This window comes from Martes martes (genome assembly GCF_963455335.1).
Source record: "Martes martes genome assembly, chromosome: 16".
In the NCBI taxonomy this organism is placed as follows: Eukaryota; Metazoa; Chordata; class Mammalia; order Carnivora; family Mustelidae; genus Martes; species Martes martes.
In genome coordinates this window covers 29,035,598-29,056,987 of record NC_137904.1, presented here as the reverse complement: position 1 = coordinate 29,056,987, position 21,390 = coordinate 29,035,598, and the positions used below count along the sequence as shown (strand labels likewise).

Genomic DNA, 21,390 nt, shown 5'->3' with positions numbered 1-21,390 from the left:
TGTTCTAGGGTGTCTAAGGAAGTACCTGATATGGGATATTAATGCTGTGTAATTGTGTGAGATCATGGGAGACAATCAGAAATGCTCCAGTCTTCATTAATTGAAGTGTACATTGTTCGATGGAAAGTGCATCATAAATTAAATAGGCTTTATAAAATTAAACTGAAATTACTGAGAAGAAGTTGCTTCCACTGGCAATCCTTAGTCTGAAAGATTTTTTATTTTTTTTATCTTTTTTTTTGCCTGGAGGTCTGTTTAAAAAGAAATAGCATTACTTGATTGGCCCTTCATCCCAATTAATAATTTTACCTTCGATAAATTTTGATTTCAGAGTTATGACTAGTCACATCTTAGCTTTTCCCCTTGCTGGTTAATTGGGGTGCTGGGGTTAATCTAAATTAAAACTTAAACTAATAGAGGTCAGCAAGGCAGCTGAAACACCTGAGTGAAACAAATGGGGCTGCCAGGCGCAACTTTATCTTGGCTGTTTCCCAAGAGGGAAGTGGCAGCAAATTGGAGTTGTTTCAGCCTTCTGTAAAGGTGAATGATGGGTGACACTTGTTAATGTACAGCCGCTCCGGAAGCATTCCAGATTGCTTTGCTGCTGTACCAACTGCTGCCATCCATGCACAGTCAGTAGGAACTGGACCAGTTGCCAACATCTGGCAGCACAGCAAGGAATGGGTGCAAGTCTTGAAACCCCGCAGATTCTAAATATGGTGCTTAGAACTGTGCAGGCTTTAATCACTTACCACTCTTTGGCAGCGGGCTACGACAGCTTATCCTAGCCTCGTACATCACATCCCGACATCTGCTGAGCCTTGAGGCAGCTGCACATTCATTTTCTTTTCTTGCCTTTTCTCTTTGCCTCCTATTCCTCTTCTTCTCCCCACTCCCTCCCTCCCTGCAACAACCCCCCCCCTGCCTCCCTTCAGTTTTCCTCTCCCTCCCCAATATACTTCTTGGGAGAGATGATCTGTAAAGATTACTGCTTCATTGTGTGCAAGTAATTGTGGTGATGCCAGGCCCTTGACAGACACAGCGCAGCACCTGTTCTGCTGACCTGGTTAATTTCTTCTGTTGAGTGGGATTTGCCCGAGATTGGAGCTGAAGCCAATTCAATGATAAGGCTAAAGAAAATGGCTGTATGTTTTCTGTCACCTCCCAATTAAATTGGCTTCATAAAGTGCTTTCCTTTATTTGTCAGGGTAGTAAGCCTGAGCTAAGTGTTGCATTCAGAAGTGGTACAATGTATTACAATGGGCCTGTGAGTTTTCATTTGTGTTTTTTTTTAATGTGGTCATATGGAAGAGCTGGGTGGTGAATATAATACACTTCGCCATTTTTTTTAAAACCATACTTGAAGCCAGACTCTTTGGGTCCATGTTTTGTAAGGAAGAGATTATAGCCACATTGAATTTTAATGTTTCATTGTAAGGGTTTAAAGGCTTACTTGGTTAATTCAGGCTGTGTAAATGCCCTAACTACTGAGAATGATATTCAGGGTCACAATACCCAACATACACACACATTCTCCCTCCCCCTCTCTCTCTCCCTTTGTTTCATAATGGGCCTTAAATCACTATAACTTTGAAAGTATATCTGTATTATTTAATAAAGGTACATGTGTATAGGTATGTACATGTGTGTATATATATACATAGAGAGAGGTATCATATATCATAAGTAATCATAATTTTTTGAGCTGAAAAGAACTTTACAAGAAACTGCATCCTGAGAAGTTAAGTAACTTCCTGGAAGCCGTATACTAGATGGCAACACGAGTACTTGATCTCAAGACTTTTTAGACCCAGTCCTGTTCTTTCTGTACCTTTATTTCTTCAGTATTTCATTCTTGAGCCATCAAAAGACCTCACTATGGTATTACATCTTTCAGTTTGTAAATAAGCTTCATTTTCTTAGAACCGGGAGAAATATTATTTGTGTTAGTCACCTTTTTTTCTTGGAAGGCAGATGATTTATTGAACTCCTGTTACTTAACAATTCTAATGAAAAAAATTAGCTTTATAGTTGTGCTACTGGTTTGTTTGGAAACTGGAATTGCTGAAAGCTTGAAGTATACCCAGTGGGAAGATTTTATGAGAGAAACCGTTCACCTGCTGTAGGCATTTCTGAGTTTCCCTCTCAAGTGGAATTAGTTTGCATTTAGCCTATTTCTTGTCAAAGCTCATTCCTAAAGACAATTTCACAAAACAGGAAGGTTGTAAATGACCACAAAGGATGAGCCATTGAGAAACGTTTTCAGTATCTGTTTTTCATTTTCATTATCCTGTTTGCTGAGTTCTTCTTTTTTTTTTTTTTTTTCTCTGTTTGCTGAGTTCTATGAGCGGTGTTATCTGTATGACTGTGTAAGGTTTTTCTTTTGTTTTGGCTTGATTTTTTAAACCATCAATTGATTTTTGACTTGGAAAGCCTGCATTCTTGGGGCGCCTGGGTGGCTCAGTGGGTTAAAGCCTCTGCCTTCAGCTCAGATCATGATCCCAGGGTCCTGGGATCGAGTCCCGCATCGGGCTCTCTGCTCAGTGGGGAGCAGAGAGCTCCTCTGCTTCCTCCTCTTTCTCTGCCTGCTTCTCTGCCTACTTGTGATCTCTGTCTGTCAAATAAATAAATAAAATATAAAAAAAAAAAAAGAAAAGCCTGCATTCTTAAAGATTTGAGGAAGGACTAACATTTACTGAACACTAGGTATGTGCCAGCTCCTTGGCTTAGTAGATCAGTGCTTGACATACATCTTTATTTAATCCCTACAAGATCTCCAGGTTGAGACACGACTGCACTTAGCAATGAGCAATAGAAAGTGACTGCTTTTATTCTTTTCATATCCCAGACCTCAGACTAGTTTCTTGTCAGTTCATGAGGTATTTTGTTCTGAAGGACTAATTGAGCTTAGATATTGACAAATCGATACCTGGATTTCTAAGGGTTCATTAGGATTTTGTGTGTTGCATCTAGCTCTGTTTAGTTTTGATCTGGTTTGTCCTGTCACTTTGAATTTAACCAGGAGTGTCTAGAGAAAGGGATAATAGGTTTTGCTCTTTCGATGACCACTTTGATGGGTTAAATTTCTCCTTTCACATGCCATCAGGGCATGGCTATAACTGACCTTGCCACATGCTGGACTTAGACATTTCATAATGCCATAAACAAGTAATTACTAATTTGGTGAACTATTAAAAGTCGATAATGTTAAGAAATAAGGAAGAGGCAAGCTTTCTGACAAGGTGGTTTACTAATTAAATTGGTGAGTGATTAATATGGACAGTTGATGTGGTGGCTTTAATTGCATACATTTAGATCTCAGTGTGAATAAGATGTTTCGAGCCATTCCTGTGGTTAATGCCAATACAGTATCCTTACTGTTGGCATATATCTTTCCAGTGGTTCAGTTGTTGGTTAATAATATATTTTAAAGTTTGCTTTGAACCTGTTCCTTTTAATTAGTTGTCAAAAAACAGATACCTTCTGGTTCAGAGCAGTATTTAATTTTTATTTTGTTACTGTTACTTGAGATGTGGGTTGTGTTTCTTAAAAATTTGATAAAACTTATTACATGTAGCCCTGTATGTTGATTTTAGAGAGGATATAGATATGAAGTACATGAACTTGAAGATTGAAATTATGGCAGAAATACAGCAGAGAATCAGTTAGGTTTCTTGAGGCATAGTATAGGTTTAAAAAAAAAAACAACAACAAAATAATCTAGGGCATCTGGGTATCTTAGTTGGTTGAGTATCCAACTCTTGATTTTGGCTCAAATCATGATCTCCGTGTCGTGAGACCAAGTGTTAGGTTTCGCACTTGGACAGGGAGTCTGCTTGGGATTCTCCCTCTCCTCTGCCCCTTCCCCCGTGTATTCTCTCTCCCTCTCCCTCTTTCGAATAAATAAATAAATCTTAAAAAACAAACAACAACAAAAACCAAATACCGATGACCAATTAAACTCCAGTTTTAATAATTACAAGATTATTTTGTGTACCACGTGTAAGAATTTTATTTGAGATATTTTCTAGCTTCTGTGCTGCCACTGTTGATGTGTCAGTGTTTAGACCCAAATTCAGCATCAGTATTGGCATTTGACTGCTAGCATGGGCTTGCCCTTGTGCAGACTGCATGGGGTAGTAGACCCAAAGCCGTATTTTAAACGCAAGGTCCAGAAATTTCATCCAACAGTCGTGTCAAGGGAAAGTACACGTGGCTGGCCCTCATTTCTTTCAGTTTCCTCGCTTTAAAAAACATCAGAGCATGACTTCAGTACTACTACCTCGTTTAACAAAGGTAAAACCTCAGAACAAAGCCTGAAGCAGTACATTTTATGGAGCCAGCTAGGAAAGAGATAAGAATTGGCTTAGAAATGTTGAAGAAACTTTTTCAAACACAGGTGATACCCTGGGAGTATGCTAGGCAAATATGTGGCCAAAATTGCCTTTTCTTTACTAATAAGCACAATGTCAGCCGGCTGAGTATAAATCAAATGCAGGACTCCAGCAGTATTTTAGTGGCCCAGAGTGAAGATTTTGGTACTTCTCAGGAATAGGGAATGCTACCTGTTCCCTAAAGTAAATATGATGTCTTCTTATTAAATCATACTCCTTTAAAGTCTATTATAGGGAAAATGATTTGGCGTAGAAAGGAGAGGTTAGATAGCATCTTTGAAGAACATCAAGGCCAGACTGACTTTTTGCAAACTAGAGCCTAAAGCAAGTACATGACTAGTATAGGATCACCCCACTTAGTGAGTTGGGACATGGAAATCCAAGAATTCTTGCTCCTGGTTTGATTTTCTTTCAAGCATATTAAGCTGCCCTTTGATCTGACATGTTTGAAAATCCATTTGAAAATTTCCTTTTCAGAATAAATCTGTTTAGGATATTGGACGTCCAGTGAGTATATCTGTTTGCACTCTGACACTTTTATGCAGTTATGAACTTCATTCAGTTAACACTTATTATTACCAGATGCTAGGTTTATAAAGACAGAATCCCTGCCCAAGGAATTTGTGTCATCCCAAAAGGAGTGAGATTCTCTCTTAATTTGTATGGTCACACAGCTTCTCCTTAAGAGTGTGACTTCATTAAAACTCATGTGGAGAAAGTAAATGGTGAAAGAGAGTAATTGAGTCCTTGATACAAAAACATACATGTAGTTGTCTGGTGTCTGCCTCAAGCATACCAGTTTCTCTCCCAGCATATACCTGATCTGATTCCTTAAAGTCATTTTCTATAACTTCTGAAAGACCTTAAGAGGAGTGCCTGAGTGGCTCGGTCAGTTGAGCGTCTGTCCGACTCTTGGTTTTGGCTCAGATCATGATCTCAGCATCCTGGGATGGAGCCCCTCTTGGGGCTCTGCACTCACAGGGAGTCTGCTTATCTCCTCCTCCCACCATCCCTCTCCCAGCTTGTGTGTGAGGGCACATGCTCGCGTTCTCTCTCTCTCTCTCAAATAAAGAAAGAAATCTTTAAAAATTAAATAAAAGACTCTAAGAGATGTTGTTTGATATAAACTCTGGATAATATAAAATCCCTATTTCTAAGAATGTAGTAATTGTTAAAAGCTCGATTGAGATGCCAGTAGCCACTGAAACTTATTTCAGATTATCAGAGCCTTCATGTTGGTGATAGGTATTGGAGGGTTCATTTAGCTATGGCCTGCTTTTGTGTATTTCTGAAATTTTCTATAATAGAAAATTAAGGAGAAAAAAAGCCTTCAGATTTCTTTCTTCCTTGCATCATTCATTCAATAAATATTTGCCTACCTGCTGTGTCTTTGAGTAACTGCTATTTTAGGCTGTGCTGTGCTGTCTAATGCAGTAGCTGCTAGCCACGTGTAGCTATTTAAATTAAAGTTAATTAAAATAGATTACAGTTAAAAATTCAGTTCCTCAGTCATACTGGCCACATCTCAAGTGCTACGTGGCCACATGTGCTAGTGGCTACACTACTGGACAGTGCAAGTACAGAACTTTTCCTCATCGTAGTTCTTTTGGAACTCTGTTAGGGGCTGCGACAAAGCCAAGTTCTATTGTTGTGAGCCTCCATTCTAGCTTAGAGCTGGGATGAAAGGGGAAATGTATAGTGACTGTATAATAAGAAATTCTAAAACTGGGTATGGGTGAAGGGAATACTAGGGTAGGGATGGGATGGTTGCTGTTTTTGTGTAGGAGGTTCAGGGCATAAGGCTGTACTTGAGCAGAGACCTGAAGGAAATAAATAGCAGCCATGCAGGTGCCTGGAGGAAGAGACTTGGGGACAAAGGGAATGACAAGTGCAGAGCCTCTTAGGCACAGTGGAGTGGGACGCTGTCGGAAATCCAAGGAGGCCAGTGTCTCTGGGGTGGAGTAGCAAGAAAGAGTGATAGGAGAAGAGAGAAGAGAGATAATGTAGGGCCAGGTACCGTAGATCTTTGTAAGCTACTGTGGCACTTTGGCTTTTATTGCGACTGAAATGGGAAACCACTGAAGGGGTTTGAATAGAGGAGTTGCATGATTACACTAATATTTCAGAAGAATCTCTCTGCTGGCTCATGTTGAGAATAAACTGTAGGGGGTAAGGTGGCAAACACGAAACGAGTTTAAAAAGAGTCTAGTGATAATCAGTCAAGAGATGGTGGTAGCTGGGACTAGGGTGGTTTGCAGGGAGTGCTAAGTGGTTGGATTCTGAATTTTTGTTCAGGGTGAACCGACAGGATTTGCTGTTGGATTTCATACGGAGTGTGGGAAGAGAGGAGTCCAGGATGACTTGAAGGTTTTTGGCCTGAGCAATTGGAAGGACGAAATTGCCATTTACTGAGATGGGGAAAGCAATGAGAGAAGCTAATTTGGAGGAGAAATCTGGAATGTAGTTTTGGTTTTATTAAGCTTTTTTTTCCCTCCATGGACCTGTTTTGGCTTTAATTATCTTGATCATCAATTATATTAATTTTAGATTACCTCAGAAACATTCATTTGGAGTTCTTGAAGAGGTTAGTTATATCTGTAATTTTGGAGTTCATGGGAAGGTCTGGGCTTGACTAAATTTGAGAACCACCAGCATATAGATTGTATTTAATACCATGAGACTGAATGAGATTACGTAGAGAATGAAGCGAGAGAAAATAGAATTGATTCAAACCCTGAGACCTGGGACATTCAGACATTTAGAGGTTGGGCAGATGAAGGGCAACCAGCAAAGGTGACTGAGAAGAAGCAACTAGTAAGCTAAGAGAGTGAGGGAAGAGTGATTTCCCAGGTTCCATGTAAAAGTGTTTCAAGAAGGAGGAAATACAGTATCATCCTGATACCAAAACCAGACAAAAGCAGCACAAGGAAAGAAAATTACAGACCAGTGTCTCTTAGGAATATAGATGCGAGAGTCCACAGAGTACTACTGACTCAATCTAGCAACACATAAAAAAGATTATGTACCATAACCAAGTTGGATTTAGCCCAGGAACACGAGGTTGGTTTAACATCAAAAATCAATTAATGTTAATACACCATATCAATAGAATAAGGACAGAAACCACATGATCACCTTAATAGATGCAGGGGGAGAAATATTTAACCCTTTCGTGATAAAAACACACAGCTAACAAAAACAAAAAAACACCACCACCACACAGGAAATTGTGAATAGAAGGGAACTGTTTTACTTGCTAAAGAACATCTATGAAAACTCATTTTTATCTACTCAGTGGTGAAAGACTGAATGCTTTCCTCTAAGTTAGGAACACGACAGTCTGCTCTTGCCACTAACACTCAACATTGTACTAGAGGTCCTAGACAGACAGTTGGGCAAGAAAAAGAAATAAAGGCATCCAGGCTATCTCTTATATGCAGATGGCAGGATCCTATATATATCCTATACATAGAAAATCCCAAAGAAGCCACCAAAAAACTATCAGCTAATAAACGAATTCAGCAAAATTGCAAAATATAAGATATCCCCAAAAAAATCAATTGTGTTTCTGTACACCAGCTGTGAGCAATCTGAAAAGGAAAACTATTCTATTTATAATAGTATCCAAAAGAATAAAATACTTGGGAATAAATTTAACCAAGGAGGTGAAATATTTGTACATGAAAAACTATAAACATTGTTGAAAAAAATTTTAGAAGACCTGAATAAATGGAAAGTCATCCCATGTTCATGGATTAGAGGAGTTAATATTCTGAAGGTGGCAGTACTCCCCAAACTAATCTTCAGATTCAGTACAATCCCTATCAAAATCCCAACGGCCTCTTTGTAGAAATTGACAAACTGATAATTCATATGGAAATGCAAGGGACCCAGAAGAGCCAAAACCATCTTGAAAAAGAACAGTTGGAAGACTCCTACTTCCTAATTTCAAAACTTACTACAAATCTACAGTAATGAAGGTGTTATAGTACTGGCATAAAGTTAAGTGTATAGATCAGTGGAATACAGAAATAAACCTTTACATTATGGTCAGTTGGCATTCAGCAAGGGTGCCAAAACAATGCAACAGGGAGTGAACCATCTTTTGTCTTTTCAACAAATAGTGCTGGGACAAATGGATATCCACATGTAGAAGAGTGAAGTTGATGCCCTCCCTCATACCTACACAAAAAATAATTCAAAATGGATCACATACCTAAATGTAAAAGCTAAAACTATAAAACTTTTAGAGGAACACATAGGAGTGAATCTTCCATGAGCTTTGGTTAGGAAATGGGTTAGGACTTCAAAAGTGCAAGTGACAAAAGAAAAAAAATAGATAAATTGGACTTCATTGAAATAAAAAACCTTGGTCCTACAAAAGGTACCTTCAGGAAAGTGAAAAGCCCTACAAATATTTGTGGGAGAAAATATTTGCAAAATTTTGGTTAAATTATGGTAAATTTTTGGTAAGAGACTGGTATCTAGAATATATAAATATATAATATATATATATAATATATATAAAGCACTCTTTTAGAAGGTGGAGTATATGATACTCTTGCGGGTAGATACAGTGGAAGCATGTGGAAATTCTCATCTGGGTGCTTTTTTTTGTTTTCTTGTACTTTATGAATTAGGAAGCCATGAGTGAGAAGATGTGGCAGGGGCTGGAGGTTTGAGAAAGGAGGAGGTATGGCAGAGTCCCCTGACAGAGGGGAAGAATGAGTGGAGGGGAAACCTGCCAGGGAATTGTCAGGTAGCACCGAAGATCCATATGAGGTCAGTGCTGATGACTTGCGATGGGGAAGACCAGTTCCCACAGTCTTGTCTTTTTCTCCAGCCAGTTCAGCCACATGGATGCAGGTACTGAGATTTAACATGGTTGGGGATTTTGCCAAGGGAGTGCAGGTGCATAATCCCTTTACTGTGTTTCTGAAGTTTAAAAAGTTAGGATAACTCATGGTTTTGTGTTTTGCTTTGTTTTGGTTAAGTTTGTCAAACTTTTTGGTGGTAGCATCTGATGTAAAAGGTCACAAAGCTATTATAAACCTGTAAGGCTTTATTTATCTCACCTAGTCGGGATGGTTCATATATTTTGCTGCAGAAATATTCATGTGTTTGACGTTAGGGTGCCGCCCCAGACTCTGCTGGGGCATTTGTATTTTATACACTGTCTTATCCTCCTTAAATGCTCAAAATTCTGAATTCCAAGACCCATCAATCCCCAAGGGATCTGACTCTGTTTGACAAAGGGATATTACATCTTTCGAGGAAGTTGAGAGTGTATACCAGGAGTGATTATCCTGATGGACTGTGGAGTCGCATCCACCTGAGGAAGGAGGGAATGAGCACATGAGGAGAAGAGGCAGGATGCTGCAAAGGTTTCAGGATCAATGGGTTATTGATCTGGCAGGGCCGAAGAATTATTGGAGTCTAAATGCTAGAAGGAGAATGTTGGAAAGACAGGGAAAGGTTTGTTTCAGCTAGGCTTTTCATCCCTACAGGACATCATTACAGAGCACAAGTTAGTACTACCCTTCTGGTTTCTTCCTTGTGAATCCTTTTAGTAAAATTTTCTCTAGTTCTGAATGACTTCCTCCTTATTCTTCCAAGACAAAAGATACATTGTTTGATGCCATGTAAAAACATTGCCCAGGAATGCCCAGAAATAGTCAGTGACTGAGCTGGGGTCCCAAAGGATATATAACCCTTCTTCCCACCTTTATTAAAGATAGAAGAAAAAAAAAAAGACACATACCAGGACATCCATCTGGCGATCGAGGGGCAGAATACTGGAAATGGGGACTGTTGGAAATTCTGAACAATAGAACTCTCTCTCTGTACATTGTTACTTTAGTATGGATTAGGAAGAATGGCTAAATGCTGTCACTTGATTCTTACAAAATTGTTTTTATTTGTAAGAAAAAGAAAGGAAAAGCAAATTGTCAAAAAAAAGTTCTTTAGTATTCGAATGCTTAATTCTTAACCGTGTCTGCACACATCAGGGCCTAATACTGATGGTGATTTACTTACACTCCCAGTTAATAATTAGACATCGGGAGACATTATATATCATGCCTAATGGAATATATGGGATCTGATGAGAAAGTTTTCTGTTTTGACTAATAAATTTTAACCCAAATGGCCAAGCCTAGTGAAATACTATGGCCTTTGAAATATTTTAGAATTTGTGCTGAGAAAACAATGTTACTTTATTCAGTGAATGAATTTATCATTCCTTCGAAATCGTAGGCCTTACTTGGCTCTCGCTCTGGAGTGGAGGCATGGTGTAGCACTGAATCAGAAAGTAGAAAAACTAATCAAATCCTTAAACACCAAAGGCAGCGAGGCAGAGTCAGGCTGACTTTTAGTGGTAGCCTCCAGGTATATATTTTCTTATTTTAGTAACCAAATGTGGGTTATTTGTAACATCAGTGTTAAGATGCTGCTTGAATTTTATTCACACATCCTGATTTCTCCCCATTCTTCTCTCTATTTCTCTTCCTGTAATTATTGTACTTGCCATTGCAGAAGCTAGATGCTGTTCATCTCTGATCACAAGATTAGAAGAATGCTGGCTACATAACTCTGTCATTTTAGAAGTGGTTTTGAATAAGCGCTGTGTGCAAGACAGAGTGCAGAGTTCTGTGGGAGGTGAGCATTTGAGTCAGACTCTACCCTGCCTTCGGGAAGCTTACAGCCAGGTAGAGGAGATGACAGAAATACAAACAAACCAGCATGCTTGGTGAAGAGGTATGAAAGAATTCAGAAGAGAGAGAAATTAATAACAGTTTGGAGGAGTTCGAGAAGGCTGCAGGGAGGAGGAGATGGCATTTGATCTGGCCTTCAAAGATGGATAGAGGGGTGCCTGGGTGGCTCAGTGGGTTAAAGCCTCTGCCTTTGGCTCAGGTCATGATCTCAGGGTCCTGGGATCAAGCCCCGCATCGGGCTCTCTGCTCCGCAGGGAGCTTGCTTCCCCCTCTCTCTGCCTACTTGTGATCTCTCTCTCTCTCAAATAAATAAATAAAATCTTAAAAAAAAAAAAAAAGACGGACAGAGTGCAAGTTAATAGAGGGAGACTGGTGGAGGGTGGGGTGGGACTGCTAGGTGGAGGGGATCCTGTGAGGAGAGGATAGTGGCCAGAGTTGCAGGTCATGGAAAGGGAATAGCAGTTAGTTGTTCAAATGGAATAAATGATAAAGGAGAGGGTCTCTTTTGCTCTGATTTATCGTGGCCTAGTTTAGAAAAGTCCTACAACCAATAGCATACTTCTCAAGTGTTGACTTACCATTTCTGTGAATTTGCCTTTTCTTCATTCTGCTTTTCCTTCATTTTGTATCTAATCTGTCAAAAAACAATAGAAAGGAAAACTGAATTATTGTACTTGTTCATTGTTAGCATCTGTGGTGGTGGTGATTTAGCTATGGAAGGTGTTGAATGTTTTTTGCCCCAAATGGGGTTTGGGTATTATTATTGTTATCTGATATTGACAATATCTCTATTTATTGACCACTTAAATTTTGCTTAAGTGCATTACTTTGACCATCTTCTAAAATACCAAATCAGCTTTTATGAGATAAAATTTTTACTTCCTTATGGTTGAGGAAACTGAATCTCTGGAGAGGTCAGATAACTTCTCCAAGATTATACAGCTAGTAAGGGGCATAGCTGGGATTCAGAACCCAGATCTGTCAGACTCCAAAGCCATGTTATACCAACTCAAGGGCAGATATTTACAGTTACACTGAATGGTGCAGCACACATAGTCACATAATGAAAGTTCATGTTTAGAATCATTAGATCTAGAAAATGGGAGATGAAACCCCAAGATTTGGAATTTGAAAAACATATTTTGTAAATAAAAGATGTTTAAATAAAAGACACTATATTGAAGTTAATTCAGATTTTTATAACAAAGATGTCAGGACACCTTTTTTGCAATAAAAGGACCATGTCAAAGAGACTGCAGAAAGAGGGTATAGATGGATTAGAGGGAGCACAAAAGATCTGTTCCCTCTCTTCTTTTCCGGAGAAGAACCAACTTTTTCCTTTGAGTAATGAGTTCCAAGAGGGAGGATAGATCTACATCATTTTAACATTAAAAGAATGAGATCTTTTAGGGGTGCCTGGGTGGCTCAGTGGGTTACAGCCTCTGCCTTTGGCTCAGGTCATGAACCCAGGGTCCTGGGATCGAGCCTCGTATCAGGCTCTCTGCTCAGCAGGGAGGCTGCTTCCTCCTCTCTCTCTGCCTGCTTCTGCCTACTTGTGATCTCCGTCTGTCAAATAAATAAAATCTTAAAGAAAAAAAAAAGAATGAGATCTTTTAATTCATTTGGATTTTTTTGTTTTTTCTTTTAAAGATTTATTTATTTATTTTAGAGAGAAAGAGGGAGCATGAATTGGATGGAATGGGGGGGAGAGAGGAAGAGAAAGAGAGAATCTCAAGCAGTCTCCCCACTGAATGCAGAGCCTGACAAAGGGCTCAATCCCATAACCCACTGGAGCCAAAACAAGAGTCAGATATTCATAAAGAAGATGTGATATGTGTGTGTACACACACATACACAGACACATAGAGTGGAATACTATTCAGGCATCAAAAATGAAATCTTACCATTGCAACGACGTAGATAGAACTAGAGGGTATTATGCTAAGCAAAATAAGTCAGAGAAAGATTGTTATCATGATCTCACTGATATGTGGAATTTAAGAAACAAAACTGAGGATCATGGGGAAGAGAAGAAAAAATAAAACAAGATGAAAACAGGGAAACAAACTATAAGAGACTCATAGTCATAGGAAACAAACTGAAGGCTGCTGGAAGTGAGGGGTAACTGGGTGATAGACATTAAGGAGGGCACGTGATGTAATGAACATTGGGTATCGTATAAGACTGATTAATCACTGACCTCTACCTCTAAAACCAATAATACATTATATGATAATTAATTGGATTTAAATGAAAAAAAAAAAAAAAGTCACACACTCAACCAACTGAGCCACCCAGGCACCCCGTTTTTGTTTTTTTTAATTCAAGCACTCTGGAGGTTTTTAAGAAGGGTAATTTTTTTTTAAAGATTTTATTTATTAGAGAAAGAGAGTGTGGGGACTCATACCTAGAATATGTAAAGAACTCTTACAGCTCAATAATAAAAAGGCAACCTTATTAAGGAATGGCCAAGGCTTATCTGAATAGACATTTCTCCAAAGAAGATATACAAATGACCAGTAAGCACAAGAGGATGCTCAACCTCATTAGCCATCAGGGAAATGCAAATCAGAACCACAGTGAAATAATATTTTATACCCACTAGGATGACTGTCATCAAAAAGTCAGACAATAACAAGTGCTGATGAGGATGTAGAAAAATTGGACCTGTCCAGCACTGCTGGTGGGCATGTAAAATGATGTACCTGCTTCGGAAAACAGGCTGGCAGTACCTCAAGGTGTCAGACATAGAGTTACTATGTAACCTAGCAATTCCACTCCCACGTATTTACTGAGAGAAATGAAAGCACCTGTCTGTACAAAAACTTGTCATGAATATCCATAGCAGCGTTATTCTTAATAAGAATTGGACATCTTAATAAGAACTGGACATTTCCATGAGGTGGAAATAACTCAGATATCCCTCAATTAATGAATAGGTAAAATTTGGTGTAGCTCTACAGTGGAATATTATTCAGCTGTAAAAAAGAAGGAAGTACTGATACGTGCTATAACATGAATAAACCTTGGGACACATGTTAAGTGAAATAAGCTAGTTATAAAAGACCATAAATTGTATGATTGCATTTTATATGAAATGTCAGGAATGGGCATGTCATAAAGATAGAAAGATTGTGATTGCTTAATTACTAATTGTATGGGAGTTTGTGGGTTGGGCTTACTGGGAATGATAGCTAATGGGTTTGGGGTTTCTTTTAGTGGGATGAAAATGTTCTAAGAGTAAATGTGGTAGTGATTGCATAACTCTGTGAATTGACCAAAATACACTGAATTATATACCTCTTGCATGGGTAAATTAATATAGTAAGTGAATTACATCTCAATAAAGTAGCAATTGCTTGGCATTATCAGCAGCAAATCAAAATAAGTGTTGCTATTATTTCTAGTGTGTTACCATGTTTTGTTTGGTTTTTTTTCAGGAACAGGAAAATATCATAAGGGCTTTAATCAATATATCCTTGATCCTCCTGTCTTTTTCACCTTTGGACATTACAGAATTTCTCGGTGTGAATTTGTAGGCTGGCAGAATTTTTCAGAACACCTATAGTTGTCCCTCTCCCTTGATCCACAGGGTATATGATCCAAAACTTTCAATGGATCACTGAAACCATGGATAGTACCATGCCCTAAATACACGTTTTTCCTGCACATATATACTGTGAATAGAGTTTAATTTATAAATTAGGCAGAATAAGAGAATAACAACAATAGCTAATAATGAAATAGAACACTTATAACAATATACTATAATAAAAATGTGAATGTGGTCTTTATCTTATTGTACTGTACTCGCCCTTCTTGTGATGATGTGAGATAATAAGATGCCTGTGTGATGAGACCTAGTGAGGGGAATGACGTAGCCATGTGACATAGCATCAGGCTCCTGTGGACCTTCTGAGGACCCATCAGAAGGAGGGCCATCTGCTTCTGCACCACAGTTGGCTGTGGGTTACTGAAACCAGGGTTGAGGCGGGGACTACTGGATAGTCTGGACATTGCCAAATAAATCCTGACATACTCTTCTTGGGTCATGTATTATCCAAGGTATGATATAGCGTTTTGTTGCTGAGAAGCTTTGGAGGGCAAAAACTTCCAATACTTTATTTAGGTTTTAAGATTTTCTTTTTTTTAATTTATTTGACAGACAGGGATCACAGGTAGGCAGAGATGCAGGCAGAAAGAGAGGAAGGGAAGCAGGCTCCCTGCTGAGTAGAGAGCCCAGTGTGGGGCTCGATCCCAAGACCCTGGGATCATCACCTGAGCTGAAGGAAGAGGCTTTAACCCAGGCCACCCAGGCGCCCCTTTATTTAGGTTTTAAATAGTAGGTTTATTCTACTGTTATATCATGTTCAAACATTTATCAGATCATCTCTTGACTTCCCTCACAGTGGTGAGGTGTGGGCCTTCCTGGGCTTTCTGCCTCCACGCTTTCCGTTCTCCATACCCCTGGTGTACTTACTGTCATGGTTTTGTGAAAAGTCAATGTTTATAATATTATGACTAAGTAAATGTACTATGATTATATTTCCTTAGATGCTTGTTTTTTCCTAGAGCTAATAATGCCTGTTTTCAAGATATGCTTAGTGTTTGGTATATCTCCTGCTATTTTTTCCCCACACAGACCAAATGCCTTGAATGCATAAATTAACCTATCATTTCTCCACTCCCATTGCCTTTTCCAACCCGGAGACCTTATTTCTAGGGCTCTCCGGACTCTTCCTTTCTAGAACGGTTGTTCTCTGTGCCTCCGCTGTCAGTAGTCTCAGGTCCTGTCTTTGCTGCTTTCCTGAGTTGGACCTGTTTTCTGACGTCTCACGTTTTCCTCCTTCTTGTCACATGCGCTCATGTTACTGAGGCACATCTTCCCGTGAAGGGGCGCGTGCGGAGTAAATCATTGAGTCTCTTTATACGTGTGAAAATGTCTCCGTGTAACTCGCATACTTGGTTAGTCCTTTGTGTGTGGAATTTGAAGTCAAAAGTCCTTTTCCTCAGAATTTTGAAGGCATTGCCCTGCGGTCCTCCGCTACTTGCTATTGCTACTGAAATGTCCAGTACCACTTAGTTTTCATTTCTGAGTATGTAGGTTGACTATATAATCTCTTGCCAAAACTGGGACATTTGAGGTACTAGCCTGAAAAAGAATACTAGGACAGCAGGCGTAAACCAGGACTCTCTGGGGTAAACTGGGACATACGGTCACCCTCTTTATATGTGACCTATTTTTTTCTGTAAGCATTTAGGATCTTCTCTGTACTTCCAGTGTTCCACATTTCATGCTGATGTGTCTTGGGAAAGGTCTTTTTTTCATTCATTGTACTACATTTTTTCAGGCTCATTCCTGTCCTTCGATTTGGGAAATTTTCATTACTGTTTCTCTAATTATGTCCTCCTAGCCTTTCTTAGTCAGATGTTTGACATTCTGGATTGTCCTCTGGATTTTTTTCTTCTCTTACAAATAAGCAAGGGTCTGTTATCCTTTTGCCTTTTTGTTTTATAGCTGAAGGGTTTTTGTGCATTTCTTTTCCAGTTTATTGAAATTTAATTTTTTTTTCTGTTTTGTGTTTAATTTCTTGTTTTACTCTTTTCTCACATCCTCCTGTTCTTACAGGAATATATCTTCTTTTCCATTCTTCTTTCTTTCTTTTCTTAGGTTTCTTTTGTTTCCTTCGTTGCTCTCTTGGGTCCCCTCTTCCCTATCTGCTTTGGTCTGTCTGAGCCTTCCTGCAGATGCCAGTGGTCCTTAACTCTCTTCATATTTAGTAGTAAGACATTCAGAGTATCTTTGAAATCTGAGCAGAGCTTTTTGGCTCCTTTAACTATAATTGCTCTGTGAACTAACATCTTGTTTGGAGTAGTCTTCAAATGTCAGAACTTGGAGATATTTTCTAGGGGGTGGAGGGATCAACCATGCAGTTTCTCCAAGAGATACTCCTCTGCTCTACTGCATGGGAGATTTTGTGTCAGGGTGCTGGCATTCTGTTTGTAGGGTAAGGGAAGCAGGCAGAAGTTCCCAGGGACTGGCATGACACCTTTTTCTTCTACCTCATTCCAGCCTCCTGTGCCTCAGAGCCATCTCTCTGGAGCTTCTGGGGCTCAGTTTTTCCAGAGAAGAAAACTTTTCTCCCTGTGACTGGGGGGGAAAGGATATAGTCACTTGTGGGATAATGGAGAAGGCCCAGTGGCGCTGTCCCCTCCCACTTCTCCCTCTTTCTTGGTAACTGCCACTGCCAGAGCTCCTCCTCACAGGGATTCTGTGGGCCTAATTAGTTCCACCCTCACCTTTATTCCCTCTGGGCACTTGGGTGATAACTGCCTTTTACTCTTCCATCTCCTGACTGTCTTTGAAAAATTTATGAAAATCTGCTCTCATTAACTCTCCCTTTCTCTTCTTTCTCGTGGGTTAATACATTTGTTTTATTCCTCTCCTGTCTTTTAGAGGGCTTGAGAAGGGAGAAGAGATAAACTAATGTGTTCAATCTGCCATTTTTAACTGATTCTGGCATGCATTTTTCTAGACAAAGTATTATAAATGCTGATTAGATGCTGAACAGTACCATCAGTGCTATTCCTCATGTATGTTGTTACGGGTTAAGTAGGTTTTTGTGGGCTGACCTGGAAACCTAACATCTATGATTTTCCCCTAGAACTAGAGAAACAATCAAGCCTTTGTGAGCTGACCCTGGGATTAAAACAGACTAGAACAAAAATATTTCACGCATGTCTCCATTTTCCGAGTCACAAAGAAAATTAGAAATACTGCATCATTGTTGAAAAGAAAAAGCTCCACTAACTGTAACAGAAACCTGTATTTTAATAGAAAAGTTTATTCATAAAATTAAGCTATAAAAATTGAACTGAGAAGCAAAATTAATTCTTCAGCAATATTCCTAAAGCTTAATTTTTCAGTAACTTTTTTGAAAGCAGTTTTCCTAATTAAATTAAAACCCAGTGATTGTGTTAGCTGTGGGAAATAGCAGTAGCCACGGGAATAGTTTGTTTACTTGTATTTCTGGCTACTTTCCTTTTTTTTTTTTTTTTTAATTTATTTGTCAGAGAGAGAGTGCAGGAGCAGGGTGGAGGGGCAGAGGCAGAGGCAGAGGGAGAGGGAGAAGCAGGCTCCCTGCTGAGCAAGGAGGCCAATGTAGGGCTCAGTCCCAGGATCCTGAGATCATGACCTGAGCCTAAGGCAGATGCTGAACCGACTGAGCCACCCAAGCATCCCTTTTGGCTACTTTCTTTCTTTTTTTTTTTTTTTTTTAAGATTTTATTTATTTATTTGACAGAGATCACAAGTAGGCAGAGAAGCAGGCAGAGAGAGAGGAAGGGAAGCAGGCTCCCTGCTGAGCAGAGAGACTGATGACCGATGCAGACCCATGCAGGGCTCCGTCATAGGACCCTGGGATCATGACCTGAGCTGAAGGCAGAGGCTTTAACCCACTAAGCCACCCAGGTGCCGCCCCTTTTGGCTACTTTCTTATTCCTACCTTGCATGCAACAGAATCTTCTGCCTCACTGGACTGAATAAAGTAGACTTGGCCAGATTGACCAGTAAAACCACCTTCCTTGTCACAAATGACTTAGGGTAGCTGTGTAGGGCACTTGGGTAGTGAAAATGCAGCCCAGAATATGGAAAGTACAGAGAGAAAATGCTGCGCCAACTCAGTGTTTGAATGGAGGGACCACTGCAAACGTAACAGACCCACCATAGTCGTGCGGCTTCAGTCTCCAGTCTTTGGGAAGGGCATATGGGGCTTTCTTGCCGAGGATCACCCCTGTTGTGCTAGGGCAGCCTTCCATGAGCACTTACTCCCCATGGTCCTGACAGCCCCAGTCTCAAGGGATCAGAGCTGATTAGGAAAACCAGGAACCGTTGTTCCAATCTCTTCTGTGGCTGGAACAGGTAAGGGCAATGAGATGTAGCAGCTTCATTATTTCCCGTCCCTTTTCATATTTTCTTTCCCTTCTTTTACTTCTCTTTCTTCTGTTTTCCCTATCAACCTCTCCCCCTTCCCACCACCCTCACCCCCACCCCAGCCATGCTTCTGACAGAACATTGACTAGGAACCAGGAGCCCATTTTGGCTCAGCCTTCAGGGCAGCTGTTTACAGAGTAGCAGTGCTACACGGGTTTACTGTGTCGTATGTCTGTGTAACACTGGATTTGGATCTTGTATTTAGCTGCCAGAAGTGACTGTGATGAAGTAGGAGAGATAAACTGATAGATTGGCTGCCAGAAAGATGTTGGGAATCAATCAGATAAACAGTGTAGAGAAATAGCTTGCTGTTTTCTAGTGATAATAAACCAGTGGCCTCTGGTCCCCGCATTTTTAAATGTAATTGCTGTAGTAATAATGTCCAAAATAAGCAAATGAAGAAACATCACAGGAGGGTTTTTAATTGCGATTGAAATATCCTTTTCCAATAAAGATTCATCTTCTATGGAAATGAACATTTCTATGAATTTGTTTTACTTCTTCCAGTGCCTACTTACATAAACAAATGAAAATCAGAGAGTGAACTACTTTCATAGGAATTTATTCCTCCTCCTCTATCCTCCCACAGACATCAGCTGTTTAAAGTGCTGAAATATCTGTATTGCTACCATGCCTCACCTACAGAATCATTACTTTTTTTTTTTTTTTTTTTTGGGTGAAGAAACAAATTTTAAAGTCCAGCCTGTATAATTGACAGATGATGAGCAGGATTATTTTAGTGTGACCCCTTATAATTCTCTCAGAAGACTTTTTAATCTCTTTTAATTTTAACAGAATCTTTTAATCTCTGTTGCTATTTCTCTGCACACAGCATTTGTATGGGAGAGATGTATCCAGTTTTATTATCATAATTTAAAACTCTCCTCCTTTAATGTTTAACCTTTCTTTATTCTTAAGCAGGCCCCACACCCGTCGTGGAGCTCAAACCCACGACCCTGAGATCAAGAGTCACATACTCTACCAATTGAGGCAGCCAGGCGCCCCTAATATCTAACTTCTCGACATTACTTCTCTTCACCTAGGACTTTAAGACCCAATGCAAATTCTTAAGTCTGTGTGAAAGGTACAGGTTTACACTCTGGTTGTGTGCAGTGGACTGCCCAGAACTAAGAGGAGAGCAGGAGAGTCATTTAGGGGGGGCCCATGGAGTTTGTTGAATGGGACGAGAGACTGGTTCTCTCTGTTGTATTTGCAGTCCACACATATGACTTCTGTCAGGATCCCTTTTAAAATCGTAATGGCTTTGAATGTGTTGGTGTCATATGTGGTTAAATCTCTTCATAGTAAGCTTGGGGGAATACCAGCCATGGAAAGCAAGAGAATGAAGTTCGCACTTTTAATTATATGTAATAAAGGCTTTTGCTTGAGGAAGACCTTCCGTACTATTGGAGGTTATAGGTCAGAAGTTAACCACGTACCATTATCCTATTGGTGGGAAGCTGATGCATTTTCCTTTTTGCCATACAGCCTTTCCCACCTGACCTTTTAAAGATTCTCCATTGGTATCGATGAGGTGGACAAAACTAATCATAAAAACAATGAGGGGGATGTTGCACACTCATTGATCCATTTGAAATGAACTGCAGGACAATAAGTCTTCCAAATGGACTTCTGTTCTCAGCTATTGCTGTAGCCACCTTTTTAAAGATATATAAATATGAAAGGGTTAATGGGAATTCAGTCATGCTCTTGCCACTGGGTTGTCCCTTATTGATTGTAGTTTTAGAGCTGTCACGGTGCCATTCAGAATTCCTACAGTGCCCTTTTAAAGTCACTTGGTGCTGGGAGATGATAAATAAATCCGTTGCTTTCCTTTTTCCCCTAGCTCCTTCGAGAACTCATAGAACGGAAAACCAGCTCCTTGGATCCCAACGATCAAGTGGCCATGGGAAGGTAATTTAGATATGGCTTTCTGTTTGTGCAAGCAGCCTATATAATAGTTTCTCCCTTTGAGTCTCCTTAATTCTGCCTCAGAGGCAGTGATTGGCTCTGTAATTGTAAATGTTAAGCAACATTAAAAAAAAAAGTTAAGCAAGACGATAAGAGCTGGAAAGACAAGGTGATGGAAATCCTCTACCTTGCCTTAAGTACAGTTGAATAAGAGATTATAAAACACCTATGTCTTTGTTTTAGGGTTTGTTTTTCAAAGTCCTTCTTATGGTCTTTGCTCCCTGATTTGGGCTTTGATTGTATCTGTATCGGTCTCTGACCGCTGGATAAAAAGCAGCGACCCAAATGTGTGCTCTCAGCTGTCAGAATGTGGCACTGT

The 21,390-nt window shown here is 39.7% G+C and overlaps 1 protein-coding gene across 2 annotated transcripts in view; it reads left to right on the top strand.

The window, feature by feature from the left end:
- Positions 1 to 21,390, top strand: part of AATF (apoptosis antagonizing transcription factor) — a 99,409-nt gene that overhangs the window by 44,870 nt on the left and 33,149 nt on the right. For both annotated transcript variants that reach the window (XM_080827367.1, XM_080827368.1), the window contains exon 9: positions 20,947 to 21,014. In XM_080827367.1, coding sequence (XP_080683493.1) covers positions 20,947 to 21,014 — 68 coding nt within the window. The remainder of the gene's footprint in view (positions 1 to 20,946; positions 21,015 to 21,390) is intronic.